Here is a 21,638-nt window from a genome sequence, read left to right as displayed (position 1 = left end):
AAAAAAAGAATCGAAGAAGGTAACAGCAGGTTACGAACACTTCGAACACTGAGCAAGAGGAGGGAGGTGCATACTGTCTCTTCAGTCGTGTCCGATTCTTTGCGACCCTATGGACGGTAACCCCCCGATGCTCTTCTGTCCATGGGATTCTCCAGGCAAGAATATTGGAGTGGGTTGCCGTGCTCTTCTCCAGGGGATCTTCCTGACCCAGGGATCAAAGCCGCATCTCGTGTCTCCTGCATTGGCAGGAGGGTTCTTTACCACTAGCGCCACCAGGGAAGCTCAAGAGAGAGGGAATGTGTTAGTTGCTCAGTCCTGTCCAACTCTTTGCAACCCCATGGACTGTAGCCTGCCAGTCTCCTCTGTCCATGGAATTTCCCTGGCAAGAATACTGGAGTGGGTTGCCATTTCCTTCTGCAGGGGATCTTCCAGACCCAGGAATCGAACCTGGGTCTCCTGCGTTGCAGGCAGACGCTTTACTGTCTGAGCCACCAGGGAAGCCCAAGAGAGAGGGAAGGAGCAAGCAAACATTTATTGGGTACCTACTGTGTACTTTGTCCACCTTTTATCTCCTTGATTCCTCTCATGAATCCCTTCAGGTGGATACCCTAGATTTATAGAAGTGGAAACTGAAATTCAGAGATGAAGAGATCAGCTCAATGTCATGATCAAATTTCAATCCATGTTGTCCTCTTGCTTCCTTCCACTATTCCACACTACCTTCTGCAAGGGACTATGATCTTACTTTAGGCTTGCTTTATTTTTCTTTTTGGTTATCACTTTTGATTTGTATAGCCACATTGTTATCTAAATATAAAATGAATTTTAAAATTTATTATATGGTTTCACATGCCAAAACATGGATGAACCTGGAGGACATCATGTTAAGTAAAATAAGCCAGACCCAGAAAGGACAAATACTGTGTGATTCCATTCATAGGAAGTACTTGTAATAGTCAGAATCATAAAAACAGAAGTAGAAAGCTGGTTACCAAGGCCTGGGAGGCGGGATGAGAGAGCACTTGTGTTCTGTAGGTAGAGTGTCAGTGTTGCAAGATGAAGTTCTTGCACAACAACGTAAATATATTTCACATTACTGAACTCCACTTAAACATTTAAGAGGGTTTTTTAAAATACATCATATAGCTATATGCACCCTTATGTTCATAGCAGCACTATTCACAAGAGCCAAGTCACGGAGACAACCTAAATGTCCATCAACAGATAAATGGAGAAAGAGGATGTGGTACATACATAATGGAATACTACTCAGACATTAAAAAAGAATGAAACAACGCCATTTGCAGCAACATGGTTGGACTTAGAGATTATCATATTAAGTGAAGTAACTCAGAAAGAGAAAGATGACATATGATATCACTTATATGTGGAATCTAAAATATGACACAAATGAAGCAGAAAAAAATAGAGAAATATAGAACAGACTTGTGATTGCTAAGGTGGAGGGGGTAAGGGAGAGGGATAGATTGGGAGTTTGGGATTAGCAGATGCAACGGATAGACAACAAGGTCCTGCTGTATAGCACAGGGAGCTATACTCAGTATCCTGTGATAAACCATAATAGGAAAGAATTTGAAAAAAAAAGTATATGTATATTATAACTGAATCACTTTGTTGTACAGTAGAAATTAACCCCACATTGTAGATCAACTGTACTTCAATAAAATAACAAAAAAAACTTTCATATAGCAATATAAAATTGACAGTCCAGGATATTAGTGTGTGCAATCTGTTTTTAACTGGAATTTGATGTGAAAGTGTTAGTCACTCAGTCATGTCCAGCTGTTAGTGACCCCGTGGACTGTAGTCTGCCAGGCTCTTCTAACCATGGAATTATCCAGGCAAGAATACTGGAGTGAGTATCCATTCCCTTCTCCAGGGGATCTTTCCAAGTCAGGGATTAAACCTGGGTCTCCTGCATTGCAGGAAGATTCTTTACTGTCTAGGCCACCAGGGAAACCCAAGGAATTTGATGTGGTATTCAACAAATTAGCTGATTTTTTTGGTTTTTAAAATTTTGTTTATTTTCTTTGTTAATAGGCACACATACACAATTTTATGTATATATATATGTATACACATATATATATAAATGTTTGCACTCTTTTTCTCCTTTCTTGTTTTTCTTAGATCCCCTTTTCCCTTCTACTCGTCCCTTCCACCCACATCAGCCTCCCACCCTATCCCCAGGATAAACATGTTAATCACAGCATATGTTCCTGTTCAAATATTTTTGGTGCTCATATAATTGTACACACACACACACACACACGTGTGTATTAAATAAATGGGGGACTGGATTTTGTTTATTCACACAAGTGAGATTAATATCCTATATACGCTTTTCTACACTTGAGGAATCTCCCTTGCCATCCGATAGCTGAACCCACCTGCCAAGGTAGGAGACTTAAAAAGATGTAAGTTTGGTCACTGGGTTGGGAAGATCCCCTGGAGGTGGAAATGGCAACCCACGCCCATATTCTTGCCTGGAGAATTCCACGGATGGAGGAGCCTGGCAGGCTACAGTCCGTGGGGTCACGAAGAGTCGGACCCAACTGAAGCGACTAAGCACGCATGCTCCTCTGCCATCTGACATAGCTCCAAGTTATCGATCGTGATGGCTGCTGAATACTCCATAGTGTGAGTGGAGCACTGTTACAGAACCAGACTTGGCTCTGATCCCCTGTGCACAGTAGAGTCAAGCTACTGACCTCAGGCTTTGGTGAAGGAAAGCACAGCATTCATTGCAGGGCACCGTTCAAGGCATCTGGGACACCTAGCTAATGCTTTTGAGCTAGCTAATGCTCAAAAAGCCTGAACTCCCCGATGGGTTTCAGCAAAACATTTTTAAAGACCAGGTGAGGGAAGGGAGTCTCAGGGTATGTGATCTAGTGCACAGTTCTCTAACTGGTTGATGGTGAAGTAACAGAGTGGTGTCACTGGGGTTAAAATTATCAATCCTTAGGCTCCAGTAGGGCTTCCCTGGTGGCTCAGATGATAAAGTATCTGCCTGCAATGCAGGACCCCCAGATTCGATCCCTGGATTGGGAAGATCCCTTGGAGAAGGGTATGGCTGCTCACTCCAGTATTCTGGCCTGAAGAATCCAGTGGACAGAGGAGCGTAGCATATTGCAGTCCATGGGGTCACAAAGAGTCAGATAAGACTTGAGCGACTAACACTAGGCTCCAGTAGGTGCTCCTGATCATCAAGTAGTTAATTTCTTCCATTTGGTGGGGGTTTTCATATCTATAAGACAACACAGGAAATGTGCATCTGCTACCTATCTACTACTACTTTAGAGAAGAGCTAAAGAGGATATTAGTGAAGGACAGGGAAGCCTGGTGTGCTGCAGTCCATGGGGTCACAAAGAATCAGATATGACTTAGCGACTGAACAAGGACAAAAAGAGGATGTGGGGGAGGGGGTCTGTCCCAGGAAGGCCCCATGAGGTCCTGCTCGGTCACGTCGCTGTCTCCTTTACTGCACACTACCGGTGTCTGCTGGTTGGTTTTCCATTTTCAGTCACTGTAAATAATGCAGCAATAAACACCTTGCACATATGTCCTTTTATACTTTTATTTCTATTAATTTATTCATTTAATAATGAAGACCCTAAAATATTTGAAAATCATCTTTGCCATGTATTCATATATAAGGGCTTCCCTCATAGCTCAGTTGGTAAACAGTCTGCCTGCAATGCAGGAGACCCGGGTTCGATTCATGGATGGGAAAGATCCCCTAGAGAAGGAAATGGCAACCTACACCAGTATTCTTGCCTGGAGAATCCCGTGGACAGAGGAACCTGGCAGGCTACAGTCCATGGGATCACAACTAAGTGACTAAGCACAAACACACACACATACATAAGGAGGCCAGAAAGGCACCCAGGAGAATAAAAATCCTGGGAACAGAACAATGGACAAATGTCTCATTTTTTATATTTCCATTTATGTTGTCACGTTATTCATAGGGCAGATAAAAACTCTGTTACTGAACACAAGCTCACTTGCCCTACGCAAAGTGAAGACAGAACAAACTGAAACACTGAGTTTGGGAGCAGAAAAAGGTTCGTTGCAGGGTCATGCAAGGCGAATGGGTGGCTCATGCCCAAAAGGAACCCAAACTCTGATGGGTTTCAGAAAAGCATTTTTAAAGAAAAACTCAGGAAATATGCATGAGATACTATTATGTGGATATTTCAGAGAGAAGCTACAGCAGAGGAGATGAAGGGGGAGTCTCTCCCAAGAAGGCCCTATTAGGGTTTTGCCCAGTTATAATTGGAAGGAAACGAACATATCTGATTTATGTGTAAAAATCCTATAATTGTAGGAAAGAAAGGGACCTTTGGGCCCCAGCAACAAGATAACAGGGAACTGAGTCAGAAATGGACTCTCCTTCTAAATAGCTCTTTATTCTTTAACACACCTTGATCTGCTCAAAGCCTTTCCAGAGTCCTCGACAGTTGGGGAAATGGGGACAGAGTTGTATCTGCCCATGGCAGTGACCACACAGCTCATCGCCAGAAGGGACAGCACATCAGAGAGAGACCAGATAAAAAGCTGCACTTGCTTGGTTGCCTCAGCTCTCACAGACCTAACTCCACCTCTCCATGACTCAAAAAGATACTTGCTCTCTCTTCCATGACAGCCTTGGACCAATGTGATGAAAGGCATGTGGAGTCTGGAAAAGCCGGTCCCCAAGAATTTTGCTTCTGAGAAGGTTCCATGGAGACCAGAGAGGGCAGAGGCTTGTACACTAAACCCCCAGCTCAATTCCACAAATCTTGAGTGTTCCTTACATGCTAGGTGCGATCTAAGTTTGTAGGGGATGGGCAAAACCAAAAGCTTCATTTGTGTTTATGTTTCAGGAAGCTGCCAGAAGATCTTAAATAGCAAGCTACAGCAATGGGAAGGCAAACAGAAGAAATCACTTATCTCAGATATCAGGAGTGATGCAGAGCTTTTAAGAGCTCTCAGAAACAATGGGCCCAAAGAAAGCAAACCCTTATGAGCTTACCACTAAGCCATTGACATCAGCAGATCCACTTTATGGGCTATCATTAATTCTCACACCAGTCATTGTTTTTAGCACTTTATACAATTATCTAAAACAATATTTCACCAACTTTGACTCTACCTCAAGCATTAATAATCTGAGGCTGTGAGGGAAAATATCATATGACATCTGTTACATGCGAAATCTCAAAAGAAATGATACAAATGAACTAATTTGCAAAATAGAGACAGATTCACAGACTTACAGAAGGAATTTTCGGTTGCCAAAGGGGAAGGATGGGGGGAAGGGATAGTTATGGAGTTTGGAATGGACAGGTACATAGTGCTATATTTAAAATGGATAACCAACAAGGACTTACTGTATAGCACAAGGACTCTGTTCAATGTTATGTGGCAGCCTGGATGGGAGGGGAGTTTGGGGGAGAAGGGATACATGTATGTGTGTGGCTGAGTCTCTTTGTTGTTAACCTGAAACTATCACAACATTGTTAATAGGCTATACTCCAATATAAAATAAGTTTTAATAAAAGATAAAAAAAGAATCTGAGGGTGTGTTCAAAATAGACAGGTTACAAGGAACATTCAAGAGCACTCAACCTCCCCACCTCAGGTGCCAGGATCTTAGGAAGTGGGAAGACCAGGCAAGAGCAAAATGCAGTCAGATTTGACATAGAGAGGGCTTCCCTGTTAGCTCAGTTGGTGAAGAATCCACCTGCAATCAGGAGACCCCAGGTTGATTCCTGGGTCGGGAAGATCCACTGGAGAAGGGATAGACTACCCACTCCAGTATTCTTGGGCTTCCCTCATGGCTCAGCTGGTAAAGAATCCGTCTGTGATGCAGGAGACCTGGGCTCAATCCCTGGGTTGGGAGGATCCCCTGGAGAAGGGAAAGGCTATCCACACCGGTATTCTTGCCTGGAGAATTCCACGGACTGCTTAGTCCATGGGGTCGCAGAGAGCTGGACACAACTGAGCGATTCTCACTTTATTCCACTTCACTTGACATAGAGAACAGACTGCTGGTTGCAAAGCAGGAGGAGCGGAGGGGGAGAGAAGGATCGGGAGTTTGGGGTTAGCAGATGTAAACTGGTATATATAAGATGGATAAACAACAAGGACCTACTGTATAGCACAAGGAACTATAATCAATGTCCTATGATAAACCATAATGGAAAATAATACGAAAAAGAATACATGTGCGTAAGGAGCAGTGTGTTATTCACTCACTCATGTCTGACTCTTTGCAACGGTAGCCAGCCAGATTCCTCTGATCAGAGAATTCTCCAGGCAAGAATACTGAAGTAGGTGGTCATTCCCTTCTCCAGGGGATCTTCTCTTCCACATTTCAGGCAGATTTTTTTACCATCTGAACTACCATGGAAGCCCCATATATGTGTGTAACTGAGTCACTTTGCTGTACAGCAGAAATTATCACTTTGTAAATCAACTATACCTCAACAAAATTTTATAAAATAAAAAATGCAGTCCAATTTGGGACCTGGCTCTTAGCTTGAGAAATGCAGGCATTTCCAGGTGGAAAAGCTGCTTCCTTTATTGAAAGGGGAATTCACATTTCTGCTTTGATAATGTCTTTCTGTAAAAGGGGCTCATGATGAATGTAACAAAACAGAAATAGACTCACAGATATATAGTGGTTACGGGGCAGGGGAGAGAGGGAAGAGAGAAAGGGCAAGAAAGGGGTAGGGGATTAAGAGTTACAAAGTAGGACTTCCCTGGGGTGATCCAGTGGTAAGGAATCTGATTACCAATGCAGGGGACACGAGTTCAATCCCTGGTCTGGGGAGATCTCACATGCTTCAGGGCAGTTAAGCCAGCGCCCCACACCTACTGAGCCCACGCTCTACCGTAAGAGAAGCCACTGCGGTGAGAAGCACGGGCACTGCGACTAGAGAGTAGCCCCCACTCCCTGCAGCTAGAGAAAGCCTGCAGGCAGCAGCAAGCTGAAAATAAAAGAAATAAATACATGAAAATGCATTAAAGAGGTACAAACTACTATGTATAAAATAAATAGGCTACAGGAACATATTGTACAGCACAGGGAATATAGGCAACATTTTATAACTCTAAATGGAGTGTATCTATAAAACTATTTAATCACCATGTTGTACACCTAAAACTAATATAATGTTGAAAATCCATTATACCTCAAAAAAATAAAAATATAAATTAAAACAGGGGCTCACGTTTTGTTTACACTGGACACAGCAATGAACAGGAGACACATGGCTCCTGCTCTTAGGCAGTTTTACTAACTAGCTAGGAGATCCTAAGAAAGTTCCCCACCCCGCTTTGGTTAGTTGACATCTCGGTTTTCCCATCTGTCAAATGGAGGACTTTCTCAGGGAGCCTCCCGAGGGTCCACAGATGGGTGGTATTCATTCTGAAGACACCAGCACAAACAGCTTTGTTAAAATTGCTCCCCACACCCAGGTAGAGGGTGTTGTGCACACTCTGTTCGGACATCTCATTACTGAACAACTCGTGACCGTGTGCTCCAGCTCCGTTTTTAACAACCCAGGCCAGGACTACATCTCTGTGTCAGAGTCCTTCCATAACAACAGTTTTAAAAGTGACCGACCCTTAAAATATTCACTACCTTCTCACCTAGTAATTATACTTCTGGGAATCTAGCCTAAAGAAATACTGCAAAAAATATATAGGAAAGCAAAGATTTATGCAGAACGACGTTCATTGCTGCATTATATTAAATGGCAACCAGAAAGAAAAGTGGAAACACAAGCTGCAGGGCAACTAAGCCCGTGTGCCACAACTTCTGAGCCTGAGCTCCAGAGCTGGTGAGCCACATGAAGCCCAGGAGCCTAGAGTCTGTGGTCCGCAACAGAAGAACCACTGCAGTGCGCAGCCTCCACTCAGCTAGAGAAGGCCCGTGCACAGCAGTGAAGACCCAGCACAGCCAAAATGAAAATAAATTAATTCTAAAAGAAAATTTTGAAGAGTAAACAACTAAAAAAAAAAAATGGAGACAGCATTAAAATGTATCTGGTATGATTGTAGCTATGTTTGTGTGTATATATACCTCCCAGAGGTATGGGGGTCAAAAACAGTCAGACACGACTGAGTGACTAACACTCCCACTTTTTTCACTTTCATAGTTTTGGCAATGAATTAGTCACAGGTGCAAAGAAAACGTAAGCAAACTGAAAAACAGATATTTATTCTGAGGAAATTTAATATGGTGTAAAACATGATTTGACTGTCGGGAAGATCTCCTGGAGAAGGCAATGGCAACCCACTCCAGTACTCTTGCCTGGAAAATCCCATGGATGGAGGAACCTGGTAGACTACAGTCCATGGGGTCGCAAAGAGTCAGACACGACTGAGCAACTTCACTTGACAAAGCAAGCATTAAACATTTATCTAGTTACAATTTATTGAGAGGGTGGAAAAGTGTGGAGAGGAAAAATGCTGTATAGAAAGCTGAATCCCCTTCCTTTATAGCCGCAATTAAAAACTAAACTTGAGGGACTTCCCTGGTCCAGTGGTTAAGACTCCATACTCCCAATGGAGGGGGCCTGGGTTTGGGAACTGGTTCCTGGTTAAGGAACTAGATCTACATGCTGCAAATATGTGTTTGCACGCTGCAACTAAAGATCCTGAATGCCACAACAATACTGAAGATCCTGCACACTGCAACTAAGACCCGGCACAGCCAAATAAACATTAAAAAAAAAAAAAAAAAAACTCATTTTGAGAAACGGCCATACTATCCAAAGCAATCTACAGATTTAATACGATCCCTATCAAATTACCTGTGAGATTTTCCACAGAATTAGAACAAATAATCAGATTTCAGTGTCAATAAATAAAGTTTTATTGGAACACACACACACAAAAAAAGAACAAATAATTCTAAAATTTATATGGAAGTATGGAGAAGGCAATGGCACCCCACTCCAGTACTCTTGCCTGGAAAATCCCATGGACGGAGGAGCCTGGTAGGCTGCAGTCCATGGGGTTGCTAAGAGTCAGACACAACTGAGCGACTTCACTTTGACTTTTCACTTTCATGCATTGGAGGAGGAAATGGCAACCCACTCCAGTGTTCTTGCCTGGAGAATGCCATGGACAGAGGAGCCTGGTGGGCTGCCGTCTATGGGGTCACACAGAGTCGGACACGACTGAAGCGACTTAGCAGCAGCAGCAGCAACAAAGACCTGGAAAGAGTCGAACATTACTGAATGACTGAACAAGAAAGATCCAGAATTTCCAAAGCAATCCTGAGGAAAAAGAATAAAACTGGAGGCATAGCCCTCCCAAACCTCAGACAATGTTACAAAGCTTATGGTAATTGCACCGGGACAACCCTGAGGGATGGGATGGGGAGAGAGGTGGGAGGGGGTTCAGGATGGGGGACACATGTACACCCATAGCTGATTCATGTCAATGTATGGCAAAAACCACTACAATGTTATAAAGTAATTAGCCCTCAAGTAAAATAAATAAATTATTTTTTAAAATAGTGTGGTATTGGCACAAAAACAGACATATGGATCCATGGAACAGAATAGAGAGCCCAGTAATAAACCCACACACCTACCATCAATTAATCTTCAACAAAAGAGGAAACAATATACAATGGAGAAAAGACAGTCTCTTCAGCAAGTGGTGTTAGGAAAGCTGGACAACCATGTGCAAATCAATGAAGTTAGAAAACTCCCTCATATCACACACAAAAATAAACTCAAAAGGCTTGAAGACTTAAATATAAGACAAAACATTATAAAATCCCTAGAACAGAAAATAAACCAAAACATTCTCTGACATATATGATAGTAATGTTTTCTTAGGCAATAGAAATAAAAACAAAAATAAACAAATGGGACCTAATCAAACTTGTAAGCTTTGCACAGCAAAGGAAACCTCAAACAAAATGAAAAGGCAACCTATGGAATGGGAAAAAACGTTCACAAATGATGTGACTAACAAGGGCTTAATTTCTAAAATATATAAACAGCTCATACAACCCAATATCAAAAAAACAAACAAACCAACCAAAAAATGGGCAGAAGACCTACATGTATAATTTTCTAAAGAAGACATACAGATGGTCAACAGACATAGAAGTAGATGCTCAACATTACTAACTCTTAGAGGAATGCAAATCAAAACTACAATGAGGTATCACCTCACACCAGTCAGAATGGCCATCATTTAAAAATCTACAAATAATAAATGCTTGAGAAAGTGTGGAGAACGAGGAACCCCCCACAATGTTGGTGGGAGTGCAAATTGGTGCAACCACTATGAAAAATAGTATGGATGTTTCTTAAAAAACTAAAAATAGACTTGTCATATGCTCCAGCAATCCCATTCCTGGGCATATATGCAGAGAAAATTCAAAAAGATACATGCACCTCTATGTTCATAGCAGCACTGTTCACAACAGCCAAGGCATGGAATCAACCTAAATGTTCATCAGCAGATGAATGGAAGAAGATTTGGTGCATATATATGATGGAACACTACTCGGCCATAAAAAAGAATGAAAAAATGCTATTTGCAGAAAGATGGATGGACATAGAGATTATCATACTAAGTGAAGTAAGTCAGATAAATAAAGACAAGTACCATATGATATCACCTATATGTGGACTCTAAAAGACGACACAAACGAACTTATTTACAAACCAGAAACAGACTCACAGACATAGAAAACAAACTTACGGTCACCAAAGGGGAGCAGGGTGGAGGAGTATGAAATTAGCAAATACAAACCACTGCCTATAAAATAGATGAAGTCATTTTTATATAGACGAGGTCTATATATAGACGAGGTCATTTTTATAGCACAGGGAACTGTATTCAATAGCCTGTACTAAGCCATAATGGAAAAGCGTATGAAAAGAATATATCAATACATATATGGATATGTAGATATGAATCTCTCTACTGTACACCAGAAACTAACACAGCATTGTAAATCAACTATACTTCAACTTTTTAAAAAAGAAATCTAAAACAGAAAGGTCAAGGCATTGTAGTATAACCTGTTATTTAGAAATAAGGAGGCAAATGACAAATTAAGAGCTAAAACTGGAAAGTGGGAGGTGGGAAAGGAGGTGTATGACACCTGGGGATGTCAGCCTGGGGACCGCTCTTTTCATAAAAAATCTAGTGATGATATGCAGACATAACTGTGATTTTTTTGTTAGTTTTGGGGGGTTTTTTGGCCACATCTCATAGCCTGTGGGATCTTAGTTCCCCAACCAGGGATTGAAGGCCCAGGCCCCAGCAGTGAAAGTACTGAGTGCTAACCCCTACTGCCAGGGAATTCCCATGTCTGATTTTTTTCATTAAAATTTTAAAATATGAGAGGCATTCATGGAAAGTGAGAGGATGGCACACCTCAACAGCCAGGTAGGGTGGATTCAAGGGGTAAAGTGTAGGGGGTGAGGGAGACACCTCGGTGGGTTGAGACAGGAGGGCCAAGTGTCCCAGGGGAGAGGGAACATCCAGAATGGTTGAACGAGGGGTCCTGATCACATCCTCATCTTTTATCTTGCCCACATTCTCATTAGAATGGTCACTGGGGGGACTTCCCTGGTGGTCCAGTGGTTGGAAATCTGCCTTACAGTGTGCGGTATGTGGCTTTAATCCCTGGACAGGGAACCTAGATCTCACAAGACGAGGAGCAAGTGAGCCCATGCACAACTAAGACCCGACAAAGCCAAATAAATGAAAGTGAAACTGTTCATCGATCAGTCGTGTCCCACTCTTTGCGACCCCGCGGACTGTAACCCAACAGACTCCTCAGTCTATGGAATTCTCCAGGCAGGAATACTGGAGTGGGTAGCCATTCCCTTCTCCAAGGGATCTTCCCAACCCAGGGATCGAACTCAGATCCCCTGCATTGCAGGCAGATCTTTACCATCTGAAGCACCAGGGAAGCCCAAATAAATAAATACTTAAAAAAAAAAAAAAAAAAAGAACAAAAGGTCATTAGGTAGAAATGAGAGTGGGAGAGATGAACAGCAAGAGGCCTGTCCCAGCGAGAAAGGAAGGTGGTGGTGGTCGTGGGGATGAAGAGGAGGGCATGGGTGACAGATACTTCTAGGGGACTCATTGACACTCAATTCACTAGCTGAGGGGAATGAGGAAGAGAAGAGAGTTAATAGGAATGATGAGGGGAAGCAGATTGGAAGAAGAAAGATTCAGTCCTAACCTTGGACACCACCCCCAAGACAGAAGTCTCAGCCTCTACCATCCAATACCAAAATCCTGGTGCGCAAAGGTGAGGAGCCAAGGGGTAGAGTTAGGAGCTCAAACGTGGGAGTCTTTGGGTTAAAATACCTAAAAAGATAGAGCCATATAAAAGAAAGACGGTCTTAGCAGTCGAACAGACCTGAGCCACAGTCATGCCATTTAGTGTCTGTGTAACTTTACTCTCCAAGATGGGCCTGACTACACCCAGCTCACCGAGTTGCTGGGAGACAATGGGAGGAAAGGGCTGCTGTAAAACCCTCACTCAGCACCCAGCAACATAAGCGAGCCAGCTCCCGGCCAGCGTCCCAACTCCCACTCCTACCCCACAACAGCCTGGAGGTCGTCTAGGAACACCATGCAAGCTCTTTCACTTGGCTCTTTTCTTCCTCCCTCAGGCTGTCAGGTCCCAGAAGATTCCTTGGAGGCACCTCCAACCCCGTCTCATCACTTCAAGAATGGAGACCACACAGAATTGTTGCACCAACCAGAAATTCAGCTTTATTAGGCCACCACCAGCAGAGAGGGAGGGAAGACAGCTGGGAGCCACATAGGGGGAGCAGGAGCCAGACCCGGGCCTTCGGGCGGTGAGGCTGGCGGGTGGGCAGGCGGGAGGGCAGGCGGGAGGCTCCAGGAGAAGCCGCTGAGGACTTGGAGCTCTGGCCTGGGCAGAAGCCGGACGAGCCCTCCTCCTTGAGGATGGACCGGGTCAGCCGACCAGAGGAGGACGGGAAGGAGGAGGTGAAGAGTGTGGGAGAGAGGAGAGGAAGTGAGAAGGGCACTGGGAGGGCTGAGGGCTCAAGGGTGGCCGGGACCCTCAGGAGCCTTACCTTCTCAGGAAGCATAGTTTTGGCCAGATGGTTTCTGGGAGGAGAGGCTATGCGGGAGAAAAGGCGGAGCAGTCAGGTGTGCTGGGAGCAGCAGGGGTGGGGCTGAAGTGCCCAGGGGGTCCGGGCACTCACTGGGCATCCTCGCCCTCCAGCAGGCGGCGGTAGGTGGCAATCTCCTGCTCCAGCTGTCTCTTCACGTCCAGCAGGATCTTGTACTCCTGGTTCTGCTGCTCCATCTCGCAGCGCAGCTGGGCCAGCTGCTCCTCCAAGCTGCAGATCTGCTCCTGGATCTGGGCCAGCTGCAGGCAGTAGCGGTTTTTGGTCTCCTCCAGGCTTTTCTCCAGGGATGCTTTCTGTGAACGGGAGGGAGAGAGAGTCAACAGAGGTGATCATTGCTGACCCCCTAGGTCTCTGGGCACATGTCCTGAGAGGTGCATGGATTTTGACTTCAGCTGGGCTGCTGATGAGCCAGACAACGTGGAGAAAAGTTATTCCAGGGTTGGTTCTGGGCTTTAATTTCTCTGTCTATATAATGGGTGCAGTGATCCCTCCAACCCACTCCTGGGAAGAGGAGGAACCGTGTGGTGGTAGGGTTCCATTACAGGGGGTGGTGCCATTGCTGGCGATTTGGAGTCTGGGGCTGTGCCCTCCTGGTCCTTCTCACCATGCAGAGCTGGGACTGCAACTCAACCTCCAGGCCCTGGAGCACCCACCGGAGCTCATTCAGCTCATTGTGGCTCTTCTGCATCAGCTCGCTGTTAAAGGCCGCTTCTTTGTTCAGCTCCTCAGACTGAGATAGGAAAGAACAGAAGGTGTAGAGTGCTCCAGAGGCCCGCTGGCTGGGAAGTCTGGCAGGAGGGCTGAGGACCCACGTCCCACCTGCTCAGGAACCAGGCCTCGGCTTCCCTGCGGTTCCTATCTGCTATCTGCTCATACTGGTCACGCATCTCATTCAGGATGCGGCTCAGGTCCACACTGGGGGCGGCGTCCATCTCCACGCTGATGTCCCCACCAGTCTGATTCCGCAAGGCAAGCATCTCCTAGGAAGGGATGCGAGGAGGTGCTCAGCTAACCCCTTCCCTGGCCCCAGGTGCATTTGCAACCCCACTGGACCTGCCTCCCTCCACCAGCAGCAACCTTACCTCCTCGTGGTTCTTCTTCAGGTAGGCCAGCTCCTCTTTCAGGCCTTTGATCTGCATCTCCAGGTCAGTCCTGGCCAGGGTCAGCTTGTCCAGCACCCTGCTCAGGCCATTGATGTCAGCCTCCACACTCTGGCGCAGGGTCAGCTCATGCTCATACCTGGCAAGACAAAGGTCAAGGCCTCAAGGTCCATCAGGAGGCTTCTGAGGCTCAAGACGTGCTGATCCTCCTGGCTGGACAACCCCACTGCTCGCCCTCTGCTCACTTGGTCCTGAAGTCATCAACCGCCAGCCTGGCATTGTCAATCTGCAGAATGGGCTGTGCATTCTCTATGGTGGCCTCGATAATCTGCAGAGGGGGTGAAGGACAGGTCTGGTTAGCCAAGGCCCTGCTGCTCAGAAGTGAACAGCAAAGATGAGAGAAAGAAGCCTCCCCAGTCTTGAGAGTTGTCTAGCTGGTAGGTCAAGCTTTACACCCCCAGTCAGCCTCAGGTACCTTCTCCACTGAGCTCAGTGTGTGGGGGTGATACCACCACATATCCCCCACCGCATCCTGGGCCCAAGCCTGAGAGAAGCTGAATCCAAAGAAATGCTTGCATGGAGTAAGAGACTCAGGGTGCCAGCCCAGCTCAGACACCCCGATGCTGAAAAAGGACCCTCTGCCACGAATTCTAAGTGGCCTGTGGTCACTCCTCAAAAGCAGGCTTCAGTCTCCCTCTTTGTAAAATGGAGACACTAGCAAGCGCTTTTCTAAGGGCCACTGCAGCCATGATCTCTATCAATACTCCACCACCAGAGCCACCCACCTGGCCAACCCACCGTGTTCCTCATATCCTCAATGGTCTTGAAATAGGGGCTATAGTCACGGCAGGCCTGGGCCCCTGACTCTGGTACCAGTCATGGATCTTCATCTCCAGCTCCCTGTAGGCCTCCTCCAGGGCATGCACCTTGTCCAGGTAGGAGGCCAGACGGTCATTCAGGTTCTGCATGGTGATCTTCTCATTGCCAGGGAGGAGGCTACCATCGCCACCACTGTACCCTACACCAAGGCCACCCCCATATCCTCCAACCAAGCTGCCACACAGAGCCCCTCCAAGGCTGCTGCTGAGGCCACGACGATAGCTGCCCCCCAACCCACAGACACCCCCGGAGGAGCAGCGAGGGGAGCAGGATACGGACAGGCCCCCATAGGCGCTGGAGGCCCGGCAGGAGCTTCTGGAGAGGACAGAGGACACGCAGCTGGAGCCACCACCCAGATGCAGCTGGAGCCCTTCACAGAGCTGGAGGAGGTGAACTGGTGGCTGCAGGTGGTCATGGTGAGAAGCGAGAAGAGCAAGGTGCTCAGGGAGGCCGAGGGGATGCTGAGGCGGCCTCGAACACAGGAACGTTTATATGCACGTGAGGAAAGCGGGGCTCCCCTCCAGATTTCATCACGCTGGGTCCCATCCAACGCCCCTCTCCGGATTATTCAGCCCAGGGTTGATGCACTTCACTCTGTTCTGTGCTGAGTTCCCACCCAGCTTTTTTTTTTTTTTTTTTTTTTTTGGTGGGGGTGGGGGTGTGCGGAGCCAAGAGAAAACACACCAACTCGAGTTGGTGGTGACTCAGGCTAGGCGACAAGGATCTGGCTCCCGTCCCTAGAGCCTGAGGGGCCAGCAGTGCCCTGGCACAGGCGACCCTGTGGTGACTGCATCCCCGGGTAGTGACTCAGGCCATGGAAGGACTCCCTGCCCCATGGTGACAGCCTTGGATGAACAGCCTCAGTGATGCTGTCCAGGGGCTGTCTCAGGAGACAGCTGTGGGATCCTGGCTGTGGAGAGGAGAGCTGGGTTCATGGCCCTGCTCTGCTGTGCTCGCTGTGTGACCTTCTTCCTTCTATGAGCTGTTGTTTGCCCTCAGTAAAGTGACAAGGCTGGACTGGGCAATCTCAGAGTTCTTTCTAGTTCTAAAAATTCTATGACTCTTTCCCTTACTGGATTCAACTTCAGTTTCGGGGGTTGCTTTTGAGTCCCCAGGACCTCCTGGAAGTGGTGTGTACCATGAAACCAGTACATGGCAGCTTGAATCCCTGCCCTGACAAGCTACATGGCATAGGCAATCCTTTGGTCTATGAGCCTCTGGGCCTCAGTTTTCTCATCTGTGAAAGGGGAGGACATACCACCAGCCACAAAGGAACATGCATGAAAGACCCTGCTGGCCCCTCCCCAGTGGCCACCCCTGGCCCCCTCCAGTCTCCCCTTCCTTCCTTTCCAGCCCAGCTACCCCTCACCTGCCCCTTCTCACCTCCCTCCCTTCCCCTGGCCCTCCCCTCTGCCCCCTCGCACTCCCACCCTTTGAGCAGCACCCTCCACCAATGCCTTGCTTCACCTAATCATGGGTACCCACCAAAAACTGCAGTGGGAAGGAGTCCCCACTCTGCTGCTGGTCCCACCTGTGACCCTGACCCCCACCACAGGCTTCCAAGCCCCGACACTACATCTGAGACTCAGATTCGAACAGTTTTCTCCGGACCGCCCACAGATTCTAGGTTTAAATTGGCAACTCCATTCGCTCAGTCAAAGGAGACAGGGAAGGTGGGGTCTCTGGTCACCTGCCACACTGACCAGGGCTCGGTATCATATGGAGGTATCGTATGTATCGTATGCCACACAGTCCTGTGAGGAGCCCTATTCCTGCCACCAGTTCACAGATGATGGACCTGGAAGGGGAAGTGGACTTCTCAAGACCCCAGTCAGTCAGTCAGGGTGCTAAGGCTCAAAACCCTGTCTGTCTGCTCTCCCAGCCCAAACCCTTTCCACCATTCTAAACCACTCTCTCTATGCCCCTCCAATAAACACCATTGACTTGAGTCAACTCTGTGAAGTGAGGAGGAGAGGTGGAGAGCCAGAGAAATGGTGATTTGCCCAAAGTCACTGAGCTGCAGAGCCAGGATGAGACCCTGGTGCTTGGAATGTCTCCACATTCCCACAAATGCCCTGTGAGTGGGGACCAGGTGTGTCCATTACCATCTGCCTTCCCAAGGTGCCTGGAATGAGCTCTGCCCGGTGGGCATGACCTTGGCCTGGGGGCTAAAGGCAAGAATGGGAGTCTGGACTCCAACACAGAGGCCCCCATGGGGTGCCCTGGGGGGTGGCCACTGTCCTTGCTCTGAAGTGCCTCTGTGGAGGTGAGAAGAGGCAGAGAGGGCTTGTCTCAGCCTGAGCCCTGCTGGGCAATACCACCATGAACCTTGGGGCAGGAAAGTCTGTCTCAGCATAATCAGGGCTTTGCTTCTGCCACATCACTCCCCTCACCTGTAGGCACAGGGCCCAGAGAGATGAGCAGAGCTGGTATCCAGCACACGCCTTCAGGGCCAGGCCTGGGAGAGGGAACTTACTGTTCCTTTCCCCCAAACCCCAAAATGGGCAAAAGGGACTTTGGAATCTTGGACAGATATCCCACCATCGCAGGCATCAGCATGGGCCTGGAGTTCAGGTCCAATCAGACTCATCACCTTCAGAACTGGAAACAGCATTCGAGGTCACCAAAGACCACCAAGCGCCAACCAGAAAGAGCAGAAAAACAGAGACTAGACCCAGGTTCGGCACCCTGACTCAGGCCCACACTGACTCTCCCAGTGGTCTCTTCTTCTCTGCACCGCCCCCCCACCTGCCCCGCATGCCCTCCACCTCCCTTCTCACCAGATCACTGCCCCTCCCCTCCACCCCCACATCCCTCACCTCCCACCCCCGTCCTGGATGAGTTGGAGGTGAGATTACACACCAGGTCCTGCCCTGGAGATCGGGGACCTGCGTGGGCTGAGAAGCTTCAGGAAGCTGCCAACCAACCCATCAGACCACTTCAGTCAACACCTCAGACCGAGCACCCACCACGCATTTGGGGTGCGGAGGGGAGGAGAGTGATGTCGTCATGGTCTCTGAACTGGGAACTTATCATTTGACCCTGGAGAGAAAAATTAAGGTCAGGAATACAGCCTGGTACAGCAGGAAACGTGGGATGCTGGGCCTGTAGCATGCAGCTGGCATTTTCTTGGTGCCCGTGAGCCATACCTGCCCCAAGGTTGGCAGGAGCCAGAATTGACAGGCCTGGTCGGCGCAGAGCACAGACTCCCATCCCTTCCTCCACCTGGGTCTCTTTCCTCTCTCCTCGGTCCAGCCCCATCCCAGGTAGCAAGACACACCTGACTTGGCCAGGGAATATCATTGGCAATGCCATGCTTCGCAGGTGGCGTTAGTGGTAAAGAACCCGCCTGCCAATGCAGAAGACATAAGAGACACAGGTTCAATCGCTGGGTCGAGAAGATTCCCCAGGAGGAGGGCATGACAACCCACTCCAATATCCGTGCCTAGAGAATCCCATGGACAGAGGAACCAGGCGAGCTACAGCCCAATGGGTCACAAAGAGTCAGAAACGGACTGAAGCAACTTAGCACACAATGCCACAACTCAACTTGCAGTGATTCCCAAATCTGACTGATCACGAGAGTCCCCATACAGATTCCCGGGCCCTGCTCTGACCCACTTCATCAGCACTGGGCTGGATAAACCTGATGGTGAGGATGTTTTTACAAGATCCCAGGGGATTCCAGTGACCAGCCAGGCTGGGGAGCAAGAGGCGGCTGGGGGAGTGGGGGATGAGATTCCGGGCGGTGGGGACGGGGGGAGAGGAAGAGAGCTCCCAGCCCCTTCTGGCAGCCAGAGCCACAGGCTTCAGGTCAGAATGAAGAAAGAGAGGAGCCCAAACAAGCCAGGACAGAGCAGGCTGGAGCTGGGCAAGCAGGGGCCAGATACTGGGCAAGTCACTCCTCCCCTCTGAGCCTCAGTTTCCTTCTCTGGGAAATGGGAATAGCAGCACTACTTCCCAGGCACATAGGGATGAAATAAATAAAGAAGCTTGCACAGAGTGGTGGCTATCTCTGCATTTATCCACAGGTGTTTATAAAACACATACTATGTGCCACACACTGTGTGGACACTCAGATGCAAAGAACAAGACAGAGAGGCCCTCAAAGCAGGACGTCTGGAGAAGCTAGAGGTGATGCTAACACCGAGTGTTCAGGCCACGATGGGGTGCAGGGGGCCAGCAGGGAAGGGGCAGGCTCTCTGGGAGGGAACAAATAGCCTGGATGTAGGCTCTGGCCCCATGACTGGTCCCAGGATCTGGGTGAGTCTGTGAGCAACTGATTTGCCTTTTGTGGTCCTCCCCCCATGTTTCATGGCCCCCTTCCCCGGGGGCAGTTCTCACAACCCCTCAGGATGGCTGCACAACCAAGAGGCCCTCAGGGGAGCCTGTGGCTGGATCAGGCTGGGTGACCGCCTGCGCTCTGCCAAGAGGCAGAACTGTCCTGGCTCTGTCCCTCTGTTCCCCTCAGCCCCTGACAGCCTGGGTGGTGCAGAAGACAGCAGTTCCCAAGGGTTGAGGGAGGTGTCAGGCCTGCCGCTGTGCCCGGCTCACCACCCATAGACTGGGCTCCCTCCAGGTCGCTCCGGGTCCTCCCAGGCCAGGGCCTGGGTCTCTTCCTTCCCCCGTGCCCAGTGCAGACCCGGGCACAGAGCAACACAGTGCTGCGGACCGCGTGATTGCCATGCCATTTCTCAGCAGAAGTGCTGCCAGGTCACCCTTCCAGGTGTGGGTGTGTGAAGGCAGAGACACAGGGACTGGCTACCACCGGCCCTGCCCCATCCTGGGAATCCCGTGCATGTGGCCCTCATAGGAAAGTGGGTGAGGCGGCACCAAGGGTAGGTACAGCTGGGCTCAGTGAAACATTCCGTGCAGCAGTGGGCGGGAGTGTGGGTGTGGACAGACTGTGAGTCCCTCAGGAGAAGCCCGCAGCTGTGTCCCCGGATCCCGCTGCCTGCACACGCCCCAGCAGCCTAGGTCAGCTTGGCGTGCCTGGACAAAATCATACAGTGTCCCCAGGACCATGGGCCCTCACCCCCAGTCACTCCTCCCTGCTGCCCCCTCCTGCCCAGGCCGGGCTGAGCATTCCTGGAAAGGCTGGGCATTTCCTCTCTGGGCCCAGCACTCTGTCCCAAGGACCCCCAACCCCAGCACTTGCAGCCACTGCCCTCCTGGGGCAGCCGGGAACATCTGGCCGCTCCCCCACCGTGGCCTCCCGACCACTCATCCACCCACTCACTATATGGGCAGGGGCTTCTTCCCCCGCAGAAGGGTGAAGCTGGGGGCTGCCTCTGGCCAGCCCCACACTCTGACCCGCCCCACACTCTGACCCCTCCTCACTCGGCCCATCAGTAAGAGTAGACCTCCAGAGTCTGCGGGGAGACAGGGGCCCCGCCCAAGAGCCTGGGGTTGGGTAGGGGGTGGGGCTCTGGCCGCCCTTCCCAGCACAGCCCCGCCCCTCCTGCGCCCCGCTCCACCCCTGACACACCAGGCTGCGGACAGGGGCTGAGTCACTGCTCCTCGGAACCTCAGTGTCCCCATCCGCACAATGGGGCGCCCCTTCTCGCTTCCTGAGACTGTTGTTCAGGTAAATGAGATCACCCCCCGATAAGCCATCCTCGGCCCAGGGCTGGTTCTTCTGGTTGCGGCCGGATGTATGGTTGGGGGCCAGGTGGGTTCAGCGCCTCCTCCCTCCCGCCCTCCATCCCTACCGGTACTGCTGCCCAGGCAACGGACAGACACCAGCCCACACTCCGAGCCTGCTGGAGTCCTGCGGTTGCTTCTGCAGACGCTTGCCCTGGACACCAGCCCGTGAAAGGGAACTCACTGTCCTCCAGGGTCAGGACCAGAAGGGCCGCGGGCCGGGGGCTCATCTAGCCCCTCCTTCACTGATACTTCTGAGATCCAGAGAGTGCCTGGAATCTGCTCCAAGTCCTCACACCCCGCTGCCCACTTCATAGATAGTTCCCGTGCCACTGCCCCGCCTGCTCCTCCCGCCCCCTCTCCCGCTGGTCCCAAACCCCCACCGCTGGGGGCTCTGGCTGCTCCTGCCCGCTCCCTGCCTCTAGGCCGGCTGGTTTGGAGGAGTCTGTGTGACTCTGCAGCAGCAGAGAGTCCAGGCCTGTCTGTAAACTAGGAGGGGGGCATTCCTCCTCTCATTAATCCCTCCACCCACCCCAACTTCTTAAGAAAACCGGGAAATCAGACCCACCCTGCCCAGTGGTTTTCAGATTTACTCAAAGGAAGACTTCCGGGGCTCCTCCCCTGCTGGCTGAGCCAGAAGAGCTGGGCTGGAGGGTGTTAGAGCGGATGGGCAGGACGGCCCCTCCCCCTTCCCCAGGAGGCAGCTTCCCCTGACCTCCAAGCTACTGGAACCAGGAGGGGACAGAGGGCCAGGGAGGGCGGTGCTGCTCCCAGGGTACCACCTTCCCTGAACGTCCCATCCTCAGCTGACCATTTGAGGAGACGTTCCTGGAAGAAGCCCCGCCCT

General features: G+C 49.4%; 1 protein-coding gene across 1 annotated transcript; it reads right to left on the bottom strand.

The window, feature by feature from the left end:
• Positions 1 to 12,731: 12,731 nt before the first annotated feature.
• On the bottom strand, positions 12,732 to 16,482 carry LOC102398035 (keratin, type I cytoskeletal 16). The gene is given in 10 exon segments (XM_045164709.1): positions 12,732 to 13,027; positions 13,110 to 13,156; positions 13,242 to 13,462; positions 13,774 to 13,893; positions 13,982 to 14,149; positions 14,252 to 14,408; positions 14,515 to 14,597; positions 15,068 to 15,123; positions 15,126 to 15,503; positions 15,506 to 16,482. Coding segments are annotated over 10 exon segments (1,584 nt in total). The 5' UTR covers positions 15,564 to 16,482.
• Positions 16,483 to 21,638: the final 5,156 nt, after the last annotated feature.

Source organism: Bubalus bubalis, chromosome 3 (assembly GCF_019923935.1).
Source record: "Bubalus bubalis isolate 160015118507 breed Murrah chromosome 3, NDDB_SH_1, whole genome shotgun sequence".
Taxonomy (NCBI): Eukaryota; Metazoa; Chordata; class Mammalia; order Artiodactyla; family Bovidae; genus Bubalus; species Bubalus bubalis.
The sequence above is the reverse complement of the archived record's forward strand: the minus strand, read 5'-3'. Positions and strand labels throughout refer to the sequence as shown.